The following is a 16,116-nucleotide window of genomic DNA, read 5'->3' as shown; positions in this document are numbered from 1 at the left end:
CAGATAAGCTACTAGATGCTAGAGTGATTGAGAAATTAGTTAACGTTAATAAACAAGTTTTAGACGTAAGAATTCCCTTAAGTTAGAACTAGTATGAAATTGCTTTACAATCTTCACTGGTGCTTCTTAAGCTCTTAACTGCTTTTATTTATTCTATTCATTTGTATGTTTTTATTGTTTACTGGACTAACTACATATCAAAAACTACTAAACAGGCAAATACATGAATACAAAATAATTTATTAAAAACTTTATTATTTGATTTGTGTATATGAAACATTTAGTTACTGTACACCATGTCAAGAACTCCATAGCATCCCTGAGATTATGAGACTAAACTGATGAAAATAAACTTTTGAAGTTTTCCCTGTTTTTCCAAAATTGGGTGGCATTCTAAATAGAATCTAATGTTAAAATATTTTATCTAAACTAATTGTGTCTGATCTGATTGCTGAAGTTAAGTGCCATCACTCTTAAAAAATGTGTGGATTCGAATAAGTGTTTACCAATGCTTGACAGTGAACTAATCTAACAGTAACAACCTCAAGAAAGCTAAAGGCAGTCAGCAATCCACTTGATGATTTAAGGCCACATAGGCCCGGGCTAGTTGACCAGCTAGCAAGGTTTTTGTCTGCTAGCCACCAGCTAGCCTTTCTCTGTCTCGTGGCTGGCTTCAGTGCGTTGAGAAATGAAACAATTCTTTCAATGTATTTAAGGATGGGCGCTTCGAGTCCGCACAAGAGATGGTACAGATGTCTTACTGTAGTAATTAAAAAAAATGTTCCAGTAAATAGACTAAAACCTAATAATAATTGTAATGTTTTTTAAGTAAATAAACTTTAACCCCCCAACTGGTCTGTATTCTATTTAAAAAAAATGCAAAAACAATTATTTACATTAAGCAGCACTAAAAGTTGTCTAACTATTACCAAACTGCAGATGCTTGTCTCCCCAAACCGCACAGACAGCAGGAATAATATCCACAACTGAACAGGCAAACAAACTAAAAATAACTGAGTTTACTGTCTTGACTCTGGAAGCGCAGGTGTGAGAATGCTGAATCAAGGACTTTCCAACCCTGATTAAAAAGACAGAAAGATGCTATTCTTGAACAGACGATTGTGATTAGGAAAAGCTCAGCAAACCTGCAGATCAAAGTAAACAGGGAAGAGCTTACAGATCAAGAAAACAGTGACACTATATAAGACTATGTCAAGGACGGAACAAATCAGTTCACTTTCCGGAGAGTCAACTCAGGTTGAATTCTTTGCTTAAAGAATAAACTCTATTGCAACGAACTCTGTCTGTTTCCGGTGCTTTCTTCAAACATCATCGGGACTCCAATAGGTATTTAGTATAGAATAAGTAAAGAGTTGGAGCAGTAATTTTGGCTTCATCAACTGGCCCAGTCCGAACTTCTGTTACCCAAGTATCAGCAACAGTTGAGTTGGGTTAGTTTAAGACAAGTATACCGGTTGGAAGTACTGAGTACAGGTTTGTAGTCTCAGCAGCGAGCGCACACAGCTATGGTAAGCCTCAAGGGGAAACATGATTCAGTCAGGAACCACCTACACTGCTTAAAGCTAGACTTTGCACATTGCACTGACTTTGTAACTCTAGACTAGGCTGTATATGCATCAATTTATATGGTTGTGAGTTATAGACTGGTAACAGATAAGAGTCAATTAGACAGGAAAAGCAGGGAGATTATATCATTTAAAATTGAATCCAATTGAGTCCATTGAGTCCAAGCATACGGCTATTTCCTTGAGGTTACCAGTGTTTTTTCATTTTCAATCAACACTACATATAAGCCTTGAATTAATCTTTCAACTCTCTCTAATGAAATACACACACACACACACACACACACACACACACACACACACACACACACACACACACACACACACACACACACACACACACACACACACACACACACACACACACACACACACAGTCCCTTTAGGTAACTGTATCGCGGAAAGTGATTTCCTACTTTAGACAGCCCTTACATGGAAAGAGCTTTGGTTGGATGTGGCACTGGATCAGATTCAGGGAGGCAAATGAGTCCTGCTGGAGTTGTCAGATCTGGTTGATGAATGGGCCAATGCAGTGCACTTGCTGTCTTCTCTTCACCTCACAACACCCTGTGCGACACCATAAATAACACCTATTATTTTTATTTTACCCAGACATGTTAAAAGTTAAATGAGGTCCTGTGTTAGGGTTTTTACTCAGTCAAAATCAGCCCCAAGCTAAAGCAGACAGGCTAAGTGTCAGATATGCATCTGCTATTATTCCAAACTGAGCCTCTTTAAGACTGCATGGGGAGGAGGAATTAAACAGTAGAGCTAGTTAACTAAATGGGTCAAATGTGTCAGTGCAGGCAGTCAGTGGTCCAAAGTAAGAGAGTAGAAATGTCTTTGGCATGTCTGAGCTCATCTCCACTTTCAGCCACTTTGCAGTCTTCATCTTGATCTGATCCCCTCTCTCATTTTGTCCTTTGCTCTTTCCCACTCAGCTGTTTCTCACTGCCACTAGTCTACCACCATTAGAAAAGTCATTACAAATTTGTTCTCAAATGTGGGCTGTTGTACCACAAATTATGGTATCTTAAGCTTTAAATAGCAACTGATAATGGTGGTGATGTGAGTTCTAATAGGTTAATACAAGGCTAAGTCTCCTCAATTTCAAATCTGCCAGGCTGGGATTTGTTGGCTGGGCAATCATCTGGTGCCCCTGTTTTATTTGACTGAGGGACTACATGAGATTCTAGAGCATATCAAGAACAGCTCACAAGTCTTTATTTTCTCACAGTCCTAGTGTCCTGTAATTGACTTGTCTGTTCATTCAACCAGGACTGTTTTTTATAAATTACATTAGTGAGACCATTCACAAAACTTGACCCAAACTTGACCCAAACTGACCCAAACTTAAACCCATGAATAGGAGAGCCACAATGATAATTAATGAACAGATCAGATTAATTTGAAAAATATCAAATTTTTGTGTGTAACATTTTGTGTTTTCTATAGCTTGTGTACAAAATGGGGCTACTGGGGTGAGAATACTTTAAATGGAATCACATCATTATGCAAAAACAAGTACATGCATTTATTGACTTTAGTCAAGTTTGGTTTAGGAGGTGATTACAGAGGTTCCTGTCATTTACCTCTTTCTTGCTGTATGTGTAGATGAGAATTGACATGGGGGTGGGAACACTGTGCTGGTGCCACACAAACAGTGCCAGAGAGGCTCACATTACACTGACAGTGTGGGGTTTTAAATAGAGTGGTTGTCAACTCCTCCCTGCACAAATCCATTTATTTTGGGGGAAGTGTGTAGGGGGAGGGACGGGCAAAAAGATGGGCTGGAGATCAGTGTCTAGGTTTGGCCTGTACCCTTGGTACCCTTGGTGGTGGTCTTGGAGGTATTAGACAGAATTTGTAATATGTTTTAATAATGGTCCAGTGGCTCAGAATAATGATTATAAAGTCTCGTGCCTCACTGGTGGCTCCTACTTGCTGCAATGTTAACTACAATTCACAATATGATTGTGTTGGAGAGAATGCAGAACAAAATGATGATTTAGCTATTCCTAAAGCTAAGCATTTGTTTTGAGGGCAGTGAAAGGTCATTGAAATGGATAAAGGATTTAGGGAGAAAGATCATGCAAATTGCATGTACATCTGCACATTAGATCCTGGGGTATCTCAGGTCAGTGTCTCTAGGAATTAAGCTCCCTTCGGACGATGCTGAATATTAAACATTATTACAGGAAGTAGCGTAACCTGACCTGGTGTGGATAGTAATGGGGTCTGTGCTCTGTAAACAAATGCATTTTTCAACTGTCAAACAATATCAATATAAATATAAAGACTTGAAGGCGAAAAACAAGGGACTACTTCTGACAATTTCCTTATGTTCAAGTGAGTGCTACATCATGAGTGTCTCAAAGGGGGGATTTTTATTAAGAGAAATATTATCCCCTTTTGATCAATTGATATGTTTAGCCTCTCCCTTAAACAGCAAGCCTTACCCCCTGTCCATTTGGAGAAGCTTTCAATACTTTTGCTTTCTGGCATGGTTGGACGACACTTAAAGTAGTTTGTTTCAAGCAAACCCCAGGGTTAGGGTCAGGTTGCTGGATGTGCATGTAGCATTTACGGCAGTCTATGGCAACTTTCATGTTGGAGACTGGAGTTTATTTAGCACAGATGAGCGATCAAGGTTGGCCTTTTGTAACCTTAACTGTAATGATGATCTTTCCCTGGTGTTTTAGTTGTCTAACCTAAACATATCTTAACCATGTTTTATTGACCATAGTGATGATCCTTTTTAAACTTTAGGAGTTCTATATTTTCTATGCATGGATATTTAGGTTCAGTACCAACAAAATGTTGGTCTAAAGGAAGTGCTGGACTCTAGAGCAGTCATTCCCTGTGTAGGGGCCCAGAAGTGGGTAGCAGGAGATTTTATAAGGTTTTGCAAATATATTTGCAGAATTTCTTCCATAGTCTTCTATTAAACATGTATATGTGCAGTAAACCTTTGAGCCACATAAGGGAGCGTGGATGTTTCAATTGTTTTTATAAGTGTACCTAACATTGAATTTAATATGAAAGGCTAGCATTACTTCTGTTTATTTTAATGATAGGAGAACAAAAACAAGAGCCTATTAACTCTTCCAAAATGTATTTGGTCTCATTTATTAAATCATGTGATTTATTAAACATCTATTTCCTCTAAATAGCTGGTTCAACTCTTCAAGATAATATAAGGGGATGGTGAAATGGCAGTTTAAATGGTCAGCACGTTAATATACCCTCAAACTCGCAATACAGATAAGGCCTATAATGAATTGGGTCGCAACGATTTATAACTTTTAAAAAGTGGGTCCCCAAAAGTTTGGGAAACACTGCTATGGGAATCACTAAATTCATTAATTATCATTTTCAGGGAGAAGAAACATCCATAGCAAATGCCACGGAACTCTGGCAAGTACTTAACGGTTGGATAAACTTACCACCCAAATGATCTACCAACATCGTTATACCTCGGCCCTGCTGCTAGTGGGGGAAATGTTCAGCTAACTTCTTCAAAACATAGATATGTCATACAATTTTCATCGTTGCTTGGGCTTTCTTCTGCTGTGGTCCCCTTTAAAGTTTAGCTTGAACATTTGTTTCTAAAGTTAAACTTGAACATTTGATGATGATGGCAAAGCAAATATGCTCCACTCGTTCCTTATACCCTCCTCTAATCACTCCCCTCGTCCCTCAGTAACTTAACTTATGGATAGTGCAGGCCTGCCCACCAGCATTTGCCCCTGTCAGTCAACCTGACTGCCCCCCTTTCCTCTCAGCTTACCCCATAGGTTGGTCTCACTCTTTTTCCGTCGCTCTCACTTTAGTCCTGTCTGTGTCTCCGGCATTGAGCAGTTACTGAAAGCTCTTCTCTGAGCCTGTTATTGCAGTCTTAACTGATCACACAAGTGCTGGACTTGACTAAAAGACACCCTGTCTGTTTGTGGTCCTAGATTCAAAGGGAGGTCACCTGCTTTTGTGAAGATCATTTTTGCCAGGACTTGGGAACAAGTGTCTGGATCTCAGCTTGGAATAACTTCTTTGCACTGGACCTGGTCTAAAGGATTCCATTATAATTGGTGTCCATTTCCTATAGCCGACTAAAGTGTGTTTACCACTGTGAGGTTGTGTGTTTGTTGGACGAATAGGCAAAGTGCTGCAGTGCTGGACTTCTGCAGTGATTCCAGGTTAATTCCTCATTAGCTGGCCCGGTCCTGGCTGTGAACATGGCATCGTTGAGAAGTTTGATTCTTGCAGTGCTGCTGGCGCTGCTCTGCTCCTTCCACACCCCTTTGGCTCCCACTGCCAAGGCTCAGGATCTGCCATTCCGCTACGAGCAAGGTCTAGTGGCTGATGATGACGACGATGACGACGATGATGACGACGATGATGACGACGATGATGACGACGACGACGACGACGACGACGATGATGACGACGATGATGACGATGATGACGATGATGATGACGACGATGACGATGATGATGACGATGATGATGATGATGATGATGATGATGATGATGATGACGACGACGACGACGACGACGATGACGACGATGATGACGACGATGACGATGACGATGACGACGATGATGATGACGATGATGACGACGATGACGATGACGACGATGACGATGACGATGACGATGACGACGACGATGACGATGATGATGATGATGACGACGACGATGATGACGATGACGACGATGATGACGACGACGACGACGATGATGACGATCATGAAGGTCAGTCACTTTAAATATGAAATAGTTTACATTTTTCCATATCTTTCTTCATGTGATCACATATATGGAGATAACTACACCTGAAGCACATTGTTAACTGCGTTCTGTTGAAGCATCAGCTGCCAGTGACTTTGAATGAACCCACAATATGCTGGTCGTTTCAGGCTGCGATTGGATATTCAAACACAGTACACAACATAAATGCTACATTCCTGAATGTTTTATTTAAAGTGTTAGTTACGGCTGATGCTTAACATGCAGTTGGTTATGTGTCTAAGTTATATTTGTGTGCGCGTACATTACAGGACAATATACGAAAGGGGAGGAGCTAAGACAATATTAGCCACTCCCCTCTCGTTGACATTCTTACAACCTTATCATCTCTTTGTCAGAGCTTATTTAAATGTCTCAGAACTCATAGGTATCAAAATCCCTCCTCCACCCCTTTCCAGCTGTCAATTTCTCTTGCTGTCTCTGACATTGTGTTCTTTTCCCTGCCTAACTAGAGTTATGAGCACTCTGGGGAAATTGAACTGGCCCATCTGAAGTCCAACTGTCCGAAGTCCTTCGTACAGTACACTAGATATGAACTTGGGGACTGCAGAAGCGTTGATTTGAGAGAGAGAAAGAACAGAAAAACAATTTCACACAAACCAAGCCTGACTTGGAAATCAGTCATTGGGGTCACTAGTCTGAGATCTTTTGATTTGTGTTTCGTTTGAAAGAATGGTTCCTCCACTAGGATCTTCCTTTCTCATTTGTTTTAGATCAGTTTGACCTGCATTTGTGTCTTTATGTGAACCTACAGAGAAAGAAAGAGAGACAGTGATTTGGTTGGTGGAATGGGGGATTGGGGTGCTAGAGAAACAGACAGTGGAAGAATAAAGCGCGAGGGGAGGTGCAGGAGGGCCACTACCTAAATTCATTCATTTAAAAGTTAAGAATACAAAGATGTAAAGTTTCTCTCTTTCTCCATATCTCTCAATCTCTTTCTTTCTCTGTGGAGCATTTATGCTGCTGTCTGTTAAAGAGCCATGTGATGCACAGAATTTATTTTTTAAGTCTGGTGTGTGCACTTGTAAAATTGCTAATCACATATAAGATAATAGAATAACTTTCAATGTATCTATGAGCAGTGTAATAATCATACCTCTTTTTATTCTCTAAAACACTAATTTTCCGAATCATTAGATAAAATGACAACTTTTGATGCAGATGTCAGTAGCTAATATTAATGAAGAATATTTGTTTTGAGTTTTATTTAATTTCCCCCTTACTATTTAATGCTTATTTGGCACTGATGTAATTCAATACAAATATTTTAGTCATTTGTGAATCTAAGCTGAACAGATGTTTAACTCTTCATTTGTTATAAAATGTAACAATAGTGGTTTTGCTGATGATTTTTCAGACCTTTAGGGAGAGAGTGTTTGGGAAAAGAGAGAAATGTCTCTTTCTATAGAGGACGTAAAAGAGCTAAAGCTCCGTCTATTGTCCAATTGTCAAGAGATGAAACGGTTGTCTGCTTTTTTCTCTTCTTGTTTGGCAAAAAAATAATTTTGTGATGACTGTGAACATTCATTTGTGGAAAAGATGACAATAACCCCTATCCATATGTCTTTAACCCTACTTTCATTCATTAAATAAATCAAATGATCATAAAATGCCTAAATTCAAATCTGTTAACAAAGACTTGTATAAATGCATGGAGCGCATCATTACTATCATCAGAAGCTTGTAAACATGTGGTTGGTCATATTACCTGTTTGAGGACCAGAATGCTGAGCTACAGACATTTGAAACCTGTGAGTATGTTGTGACCACAGCATGTTCTATATGAACTGTGTTTTATAAATGCTTGTTTGGTAGATTACAATTGTTGGGTGATTTAACAGATGGGCACCAATGTAATATGACTGCAAAAGTCTTGTTTTTTCTGAGTATGACAAAGATTTAAACATCTTGGTGAAACATTTTCTTTGGTGATTTAGGGACAAACCCATCTACAAAAAAACAATACAGTAAAGAAAAAGTCAAAAGACAATAAAAGCTGAATGGTCAAAAATTACTTTCATAGTGTAATTGAGATTGCAGAAAACAAATGAGATTTTGGTTTTATTGTGTCAAAAAGCAATTTGCAACATATTTGTATAGAAAATTTGTCACAGTGGTGGACCAAAGTTAATTTACTCAAATTCTGATCTTAGTTACAATTAGGAGGGACTTGTATTTCATTTTTTTCCTCCTTTGCCACTGTGATTAATATTCCACTAATACTATCGCACAGCTAAATTTACTTTACAAATTAATATTTTACATCAAAACAATCTCATCAGTCTATGTCACATATGATACATTGTCATAAATATAACTACCCAACAGTATTTCAAATAGTTAAACACATCTCACCACTTTTAACATCAAAATATAGCGTAACCTTAATCCTACAAACTGGGGGCCCTGCAGATCCCAGAGGTACACTTTTTTTCATATCTCACCAGTGGTTTATTCTATCATTCAAATTTTTCACGATTTTGTCAATCAATTTGTTCCTAATGACCTCATATCCTCTTTGTTTTTGTTTAAATCAGTGCTTTTTAAAAATATCAATGTATTGGGGTCCTCAGGGACGCCAGTCAAAGCATCAAATTGCAGCCTATGCAGGGTAAATAGATAGATAGTAATTACATTATGTAACCCAAAGTACTTTTTCTAACATCGTTCGGTGTTTCACTATGGAAGATATAGACCACTCCCGGATTGCATGAAATTCCCGAAGCCAAATACTGTTTAGCCTGGCAGTGATTATCACAGGGACTCTTGCGCGTTTGCCTCTAGCACAGCATGTGCAAGGATGGCCCCAAGTCATCCTTGAAAATGACTCAGGGGAGAAAAGCTGAAAGCTCCACTGTGGGACCCAGCAGGGAACCACTGAACACGGAAAAGGAATGGTGTGCCTCAGCACCACTCCTCTAAAAGCTGCCACCTACTACCGTAAAGAGAACAAGTGGAGGAGGCCCTTGCACTCTGAATGGTGTCAATGACCCGTGCAGGCAGGCCTGCGGCATTCTGGTGCCACCTCTAATGGGTCAAGCCCAGACCATTATCCGGTCTGGGTGAGGGTGGTGGATCTCCTCATGCAGAAGAAGGTCCCTGCATATGGTGAAGGGCCACGGCTCGCCCACAAGAAGATGTATTATTTCTGCTATCCAATGCTTGGACGGCCACCGCGGCGCGATCAAGATTAGGGACAAGCCCTGTTCGCTCACCTTGGCTAGAGTAGGAGAGATCAGGCTAAGAGGGGAAATGCATAGAGCAGCAAGTTTTGCCAGGAGTGCGCCAGCACATCCATCCCCAGGGGTGCATTTACGTCCAACATGGAGAAAAACAGTGGACGGTGAGCGTTTTTTTTGCGAGGCGAAGAGATGCCTGCGTCTACGTCTGCCTGGCTGTATTTCTGCCAAACTTGCTGCACCACCTGCGGGTTGAGATTCTACTCTCCAGAGGGTTTCCTCGGGACAGAAGATCTGCACCCCTGTTCAAAACGCCCGGAACATGTGTTGCTTGGGGTGGCTGTGGGTCACGAGGTAGAGCACTCGTCTCGCAACTACAAGGTTGGTGGTTCAAACCCTCTACAGTCTACAAGCCGAGGTGTCCTTGGATGGGTTAAACGCAGAAGGGAATTTGGGGTAAATATGTACCTATGTATGTACATGACCAATAAAGTTGATATATATATATTTTGAACTGACAGGAGCCTAGTGCTGCTCCACAGGATTATGTTCCGAGCCAACCTGTGTATCTGCAGTGAGCGTGTGCCGCCTTGGCGGTTGTTGTACGCTACCACAGTGGTGTTGTCTGTTTTAACCTGGATGTAGCGTCCGTAGCAAAAATGCTTAACTGCATTAAACACTGCCCAGAGCTCCAAGAGGTTTATGTGAGTCTGAGCAAGCCTCGGGCCAAACATTGTTGCTCCCCACCCTGATAGGGACGCATCCATTGTCAAGGTTACCCTGGATGTCACCGCCCCCGGTGGGACACCTGAAGTGAGAGCTGTCAAGTCCCCCCACAGGCGGAGCACTACCACACACGCCGGGGATATTTTCAATCTGTGTCTGAGGAGACAGTGTTGGCACAGGGGCAATGCCCCAGCGCTGAAAATCCCTCATCGGTAGGAGCCTCGAATGTACAATACATATCACTGACTGAGATATCACTAGGCCAAGCAGGCGAATGCATAGTTTGAACGACATAGGGGACGACAATCCCCAGCTGGAAGAGGGAGAGACACTGAGTAAGAGACGCTACTCTCGCCTCCGACAGTGTGACTCAATAAGAGAGTTGATGTTGAGACCCAAGTATACTGTACATTGTGCGGCTTCTGCTCTTGTCTTGTTTATATTTAACCCAAGATCCTTGTGATGATTTATCACCGTAGCAGAATCCCTACTAAGCAGTTTGCTTAGTAGGGATGCTATTTCGTCCTCCAGGACTCATGCTGAATCCCCCTTGTCCACTGAAACCACAGATGGTTGACTCTGGTTGGTTTCATAGGGAACTGTAGTCTGTACCCCAGTGAAATAGTGTGCATTCACGCCACTGGTCTGCCAGGGCAGTAAGTGGGCTGAACACATACTGCCTTGCGTGAGAAGCCTGAGCTCCCCCTGTCAGGATTATGGGGCTCTGGCATTTTTAAAAAAAAAAATTATTTGGGGGAGCATTTCACTCTTGGCCCTTTGCCTAGCTGTGGATATGCTACATTTATTTATTTGTTTTCTGAACTGAGTGGAAGTGCTTAATTACACTTTATTACCTGTTGCCCCTCTTGAAACGTGAGGTGGGAGAAACTGATAAAGTACCTCTTGAGAACTGGAAAACACCAGAGACTCTGAAACATGAACCTGGGGGTTCTGTCCCACCTCCATATCCTTTATTTTCTTTGAAGGAGGAGGAGAGGGAGAATTAGGGCTGATTAGGTTGCACGCAACTTCTTCCCTTCCACGGGAAGGGATGGGCGGTTTCCTGCTGCAACTGCAGCAAAGGAGTGTTTGCCCCATGGCTTTGGGTTGTGTGGCCGAGGCTGCTGGTTAGTCTGTTGACCAACTGCCTGTCTCTGCGGTCTGGGGCCTCCCTGTCTCCCCTGCAGTGCTGCAGCTGTAGCAGCAAAACCAGCCCTCAGTCAGTGTGGAGGGGCCAGGGATGTGTCTCCGGGGTAAGCAAAGGTTAAAGGCTTCATCTTCTTGTTTCCAGAAGGTGCTAGTTTCCCTAATTTTTTCAAGAGCTGGCCCATAAAGGCCTTTGGCTGTGTCATTCGCCGCATCCATAACCTCTGCCTTCTGAACATCACTGAAGCCTGAAAGATTTAGCCACAGGGCCCTCTCACACCCATCTTCTCTAGGATTTATGTCTGGTATGCAGATAGCAGACTCATTGCATTTAGAGACAACACAGACTGTGCTGCGTCCTTATACTTTCTCTTGAAAATGGAGGCAGTGAGGCGTTCCATTTTACTAGGCAGTGAGATATTTGAGAAACCTGAAAGAGAGCCGATGGTTTGGGTGGAGGTGATAAGCCACTGACTCCCAATTTGGAAGCGGCCCATTCGCAGACCTCGAATTAGTTGCTGTCCACATGGGAAACAGCATTGGTTGCAGTAGGGGGTCTGGACTGTTGAACAGGATAAGTGGAGTCATCCTCCTCATCCTCCATTTCATCCATGTTGAGGAGGTCAGACTTGGCATCAACCTGTGTCCTCACAAGCCGGCTCCACTTCAAGGAGCTACTCGAAAAAGCGAAGGCATTTCCGGGCTTTCAGCATCCATCATGTCTGCCCAGCTCCACATGGATCCCATAGCAAAACACCGAACCACGTTAGAAAAAGAACTCTGTCGGTCATTTGGAAGGAGACAAACAAAGATTTCCTCGTGTGCTCACTTTGATTTTGTTTTACTCAATTTCCCAAATTATATGTAACTATTCTTAAATAAATATGACATTTATTATATGATTAATTATGTTTTGAAAAGAAATAAGTTAATATTTTGCCATAATGATTCTTTCTTACAGTCGGTAGTCCTTGTGTGTTGGTAGAATGAGGGTTAATGTAATTTTATTCCCATAATATAATATACAATAAAATGATATGGTCAGTAGCCATTCTGATGCATGATAAGTACTTTGACTTTGATAAGTAAAGTATATTTACCATTTTGAATGCAGTACTATTACTTGTAATTGAGTATATTTACATTGTGCTATTGCCAACTTTACTAAGGAAAGGGTTTTCCGCATACATCTTCATCTTCCACCACTGTTGGTCACCATGAGTTTGGTTTAAATTGAACATAAATATTGAATCGAAAATGCATTTCAATTTACAGTATCAAATCAAAAATGAAATGAATGAGATGAAGCTAAATGGCCACTGATCAGATAATAGAAGCACCTGTAAGACAATGTTATGCAATTATGCAATTGCCTTCCATGTAAAGTTGACAAAGCACACAGCTCCAGATTACTATTCTGGCCACATATTTGCCTCACGAAATTTTGACATATGCACATTATGAACATAATATCTACCAAATCAATAAAGGTCTTCAAACTATATCCTGACACAAAATCACTGACAGGTGTCCTCTTTTACTCCTAAATTTTGTTTTGCACTGAAAGGTGCTTTTAACATTATGTCCACTCTAATGTAATCCAGACCACAATAGACCACAATATATAGGTGCATATTTCCCTGAATTTAATCCAGGAATTTCTCACAATTTAAATAATGCTTTCTTTATCTTTCTCATAGACTTTCTAAGAAACCAACAATAAACAAATATACCACGCCATTAAATGTTTACACTATCACAATGGTGTAAGATGTATTTCGATGGAGCATTGTCGTGAGTTTGATCTTTTCAAGTATTTTGGTTTAAAAATCAGATATTTATTATCAATATTATGTGCAGATGATGATGATGACGATGACGATGACGACGACGATGACGATGACGACGATGATGATGATGATGACGATGACGAGGATGGGGATTATCATAAGGGCTCTGTTTGCTCATATTGTGAATTCTGTGAGGTAGGTCTGAAATTATGTTAGAGAAATTAGAAGTTATCAAAGCTAAATCGGAAAACTGGAGACCTTCAAAAAAATGATATGATATGAAATCCTAAATAAATAAATATGTGTCGTGATGGGAACTAACTGCGCTAAAGAACAGCTCTAGTTGTAACAGCTGACATTTGTTTAATTACGCATTGAAATGGAAATATTGCATACGTCAAATCCTGCCCACTACACATTGTTTTTTTAATATACAATCTTTTCTAACTCTGCTGACTCCAGATTTCTTCTTAACTAAATGTTTCTTCTTACAGCACTGTGACAGCTGTGACAAATGTCCTTGTGAGGAGGGAGACAAATCTGAACACTGCGATGACTGCAAGGTGAGAGAACTTCTGGTCAGCCCAACCAGAGAAAAAGGAAACTCTTAACCAGCTTTTATATGGCCAGCTCCAGTTCTTGCTATAATGACCAGCTCCAGTGAATGTTATTATGGCCAGCTCTAGTGCATGGTTATATATGACCGGCCCTAGTACACACTATAGTTACTAGTTATGAAAAGAAACACACAGAGACACCACCAGGCCTACATATACTACAGTCTAATCAGTTATTTAGGTTATTGTATTGCAAATAGCTCTCTGTACAGGCTGTCTAAATTGCCAAAATCACAAAGAACATTACAGCTTTCACTTTTCCATCTGACTCAAAAATTCCTTCACTGAATAAACAGCAGTACAAAGCACTCAGACACCAGAATTCACCAACATTTAATCTTCTGCCATCATACAAATGGATACTATGGAAATGTTTTAATTAATGTTTTCTGTATTTATCACTTTCTTTCCTGTTAACAGATGTGCAGTTTCTGCCATGTGTGTCCTGCTTGCCAAACTATTTGCCAGCCTGGTGAGTAAATGCAGAGCTGCCAAAGAAAAAAACTAATACTTTTTTTTACAGTATCATATTAGAAAAGGAAAGTCTTGTATATCATTTAAACTGGTCACGCCTAATAGTTTTTCAGAGAATGGGATGTCCTTCACTTAGGCAGAAAAACTTTATGTTAAATATTGGTTAACCAAAGGGGAGATTTTTTTTTCCATACAGTATTGGAAGACATAACATTTATTTAGTTGACAGTTTTATCCAAATAAACTTACAATAAGTGCATTCAACCACTGGGATACAACCCCCAAAATGATGTATATATATTATGTATTTAAAGTTTATCAAATATGATTAACTGCTTCAAGTGCAAGAGACAATAATACACTGAGGGAGGGTTCTTATGTTACTTATTTTATTTTATGGGCCAAGGTGCAGTCTGAACAGATGAGTTTTCAGTCTGCGACAGAAGATTTGTTGTGTTTCTGCTTTCCTGATGTCAATGGGGAGCTGGTTCCACAGGAAACAGTTTAAGGAGAAAGACGATTGGCAGTAGCAGAGCAAAAAGCATACCAATGTCTTGATTTTGATATGAGCAGCCACTGGGAGTAGTGAAGGGTGTGGAGACTTATCTGGCGTTGTAGAAAGTCTGATTCCGATGCAAGATTTTTAATCATAAAAGGAAGTACAACTTGAATAAATCAAATGGAAGTGCTTATATTTCTACAGCAGTAGTTTTATATAACATTTTTTTGTTTTATATGACAAAAATCCAGGCCAACAATTCTACCTCTGATGAGAAATGTTGGATTTTGCTGTTTGTTGACAGAGGCTCCAGCTCACACTTACTCTGTCTTTTTTCTTCAGGTGGTTTTATCGATGAAGTAACTGGATCTATCTATAAGTAAGTCATATTTATACTGAACAGAAACCTGTTCAAACATTTATACTAAATTATATGTAACTGTGGTCTGTGACCTGTTTGTCTCTCCATCCACAGGACTATAGCTGATGTCTTCGATGATGACGATGATGACAACTAAACCCGTATATGTTGCCACCATGTGGCCAAACTAATATGTTTCATCTTCACTCCTGATTTTCATTGTTATTTTTGTCTTTTTCCTTGAGAACATTTAACATTTGCTCATCATAATTTAATAGAAATTGTAAAAGGAATAACTAAATATATTTGTGTACTGTTGTGAACTGACAAGTCGTGCTGTACTTTTAAGGAAACAGAATTATTTGAAATAAATTAAATAAAAAAGGTGACATTTTCACTAGTGATTCATTGATTTTAAAGTAATCACTACACTGAATGAATGAAATGCTGTTTAACAATGAAAGAAGTTTTTTTTTTTTTTTTTTTTGTCTGTTGTTTTTTCTGGAACAACAGACAATTTGGAGCCACATACTAAAAGACAGACTTAAGAGTTGGACTTGAGAAGGACAAGAGTCTTATTCTGATGACTTGACAATCAAAATCGACTTAGATTTTAACATCAATGGCTGGCTAGCTAGCATGGACATTCTGGTAGAGCTAGATAACAATTCCAGCCCATACTTTTGGACATAGTTATGCAGCCAATACTTTAAATACATTGTCCTTGAAGTTGTATATTCCTATATTGTATTTATATTAAGAATAAGAGAAACAAAAATAGAGGAGTAAATTAATTGACTTTAAATACATGGGCTGAAATACAAAACATATAAAACATACAAATGTTTTCATACAAATGCATTGACAATAAATGAACCAAAGTCATAGGAATTGTATGATAGTATTTGTACAGAGGTAAGCTACACCGTATA

At 39.8% G+C, this 16,116-nt stretch overlaps 1 protein-coding gene across 1 annotated transcript; it reads left to right on the top strand.

Annotated features, from left to right (window-relative positions):
- The first annotated feature begins 5,818 nt into the window (after positions 1-5,818).
- Positions 5,819-15,341, top strand: LOC129098379 (prostatic spermine-binding protein). The gene is made up of 6 exons (XM_054607375.1): positions 5,819-6,338; positions 13,304-13,428; positions 13,728-13,796; positions 14,271-14,322; positions 15,166-15,202; positions 15,299-15,341. The coding sequence occupies exons 1-6, from the start codon at positions 5,819-5,821 to the stop codon at positions 15,339-15,341; spliced, it is 846 nt and encodes a 281-aa protein (XP_054463350.1).
- The last annotated feature ends 775 nt before the right edge of the window (positions 15,342-16,116 follow it).

The sequence above is a fragment of the Anoplopoma fimbria genome, chromosome 11 (genome assembly GCF_027596085.1).
Source record: "Anoplopoma fimbria isolate UVic2021 breed Golden Eagle Sablefish chromosome 11, Afim_UVic_2022, whole genome shotgun sequence".
NCBI lineage: Eukaryota > Metazoa > Chordata > Actinopteri > Perciformes > Anoplopomatidae > Anoplopoma > Anoplopoma fimbria.
This window is presented reverse-complemented; position numbering and strand designations above follow the sequence as displayed.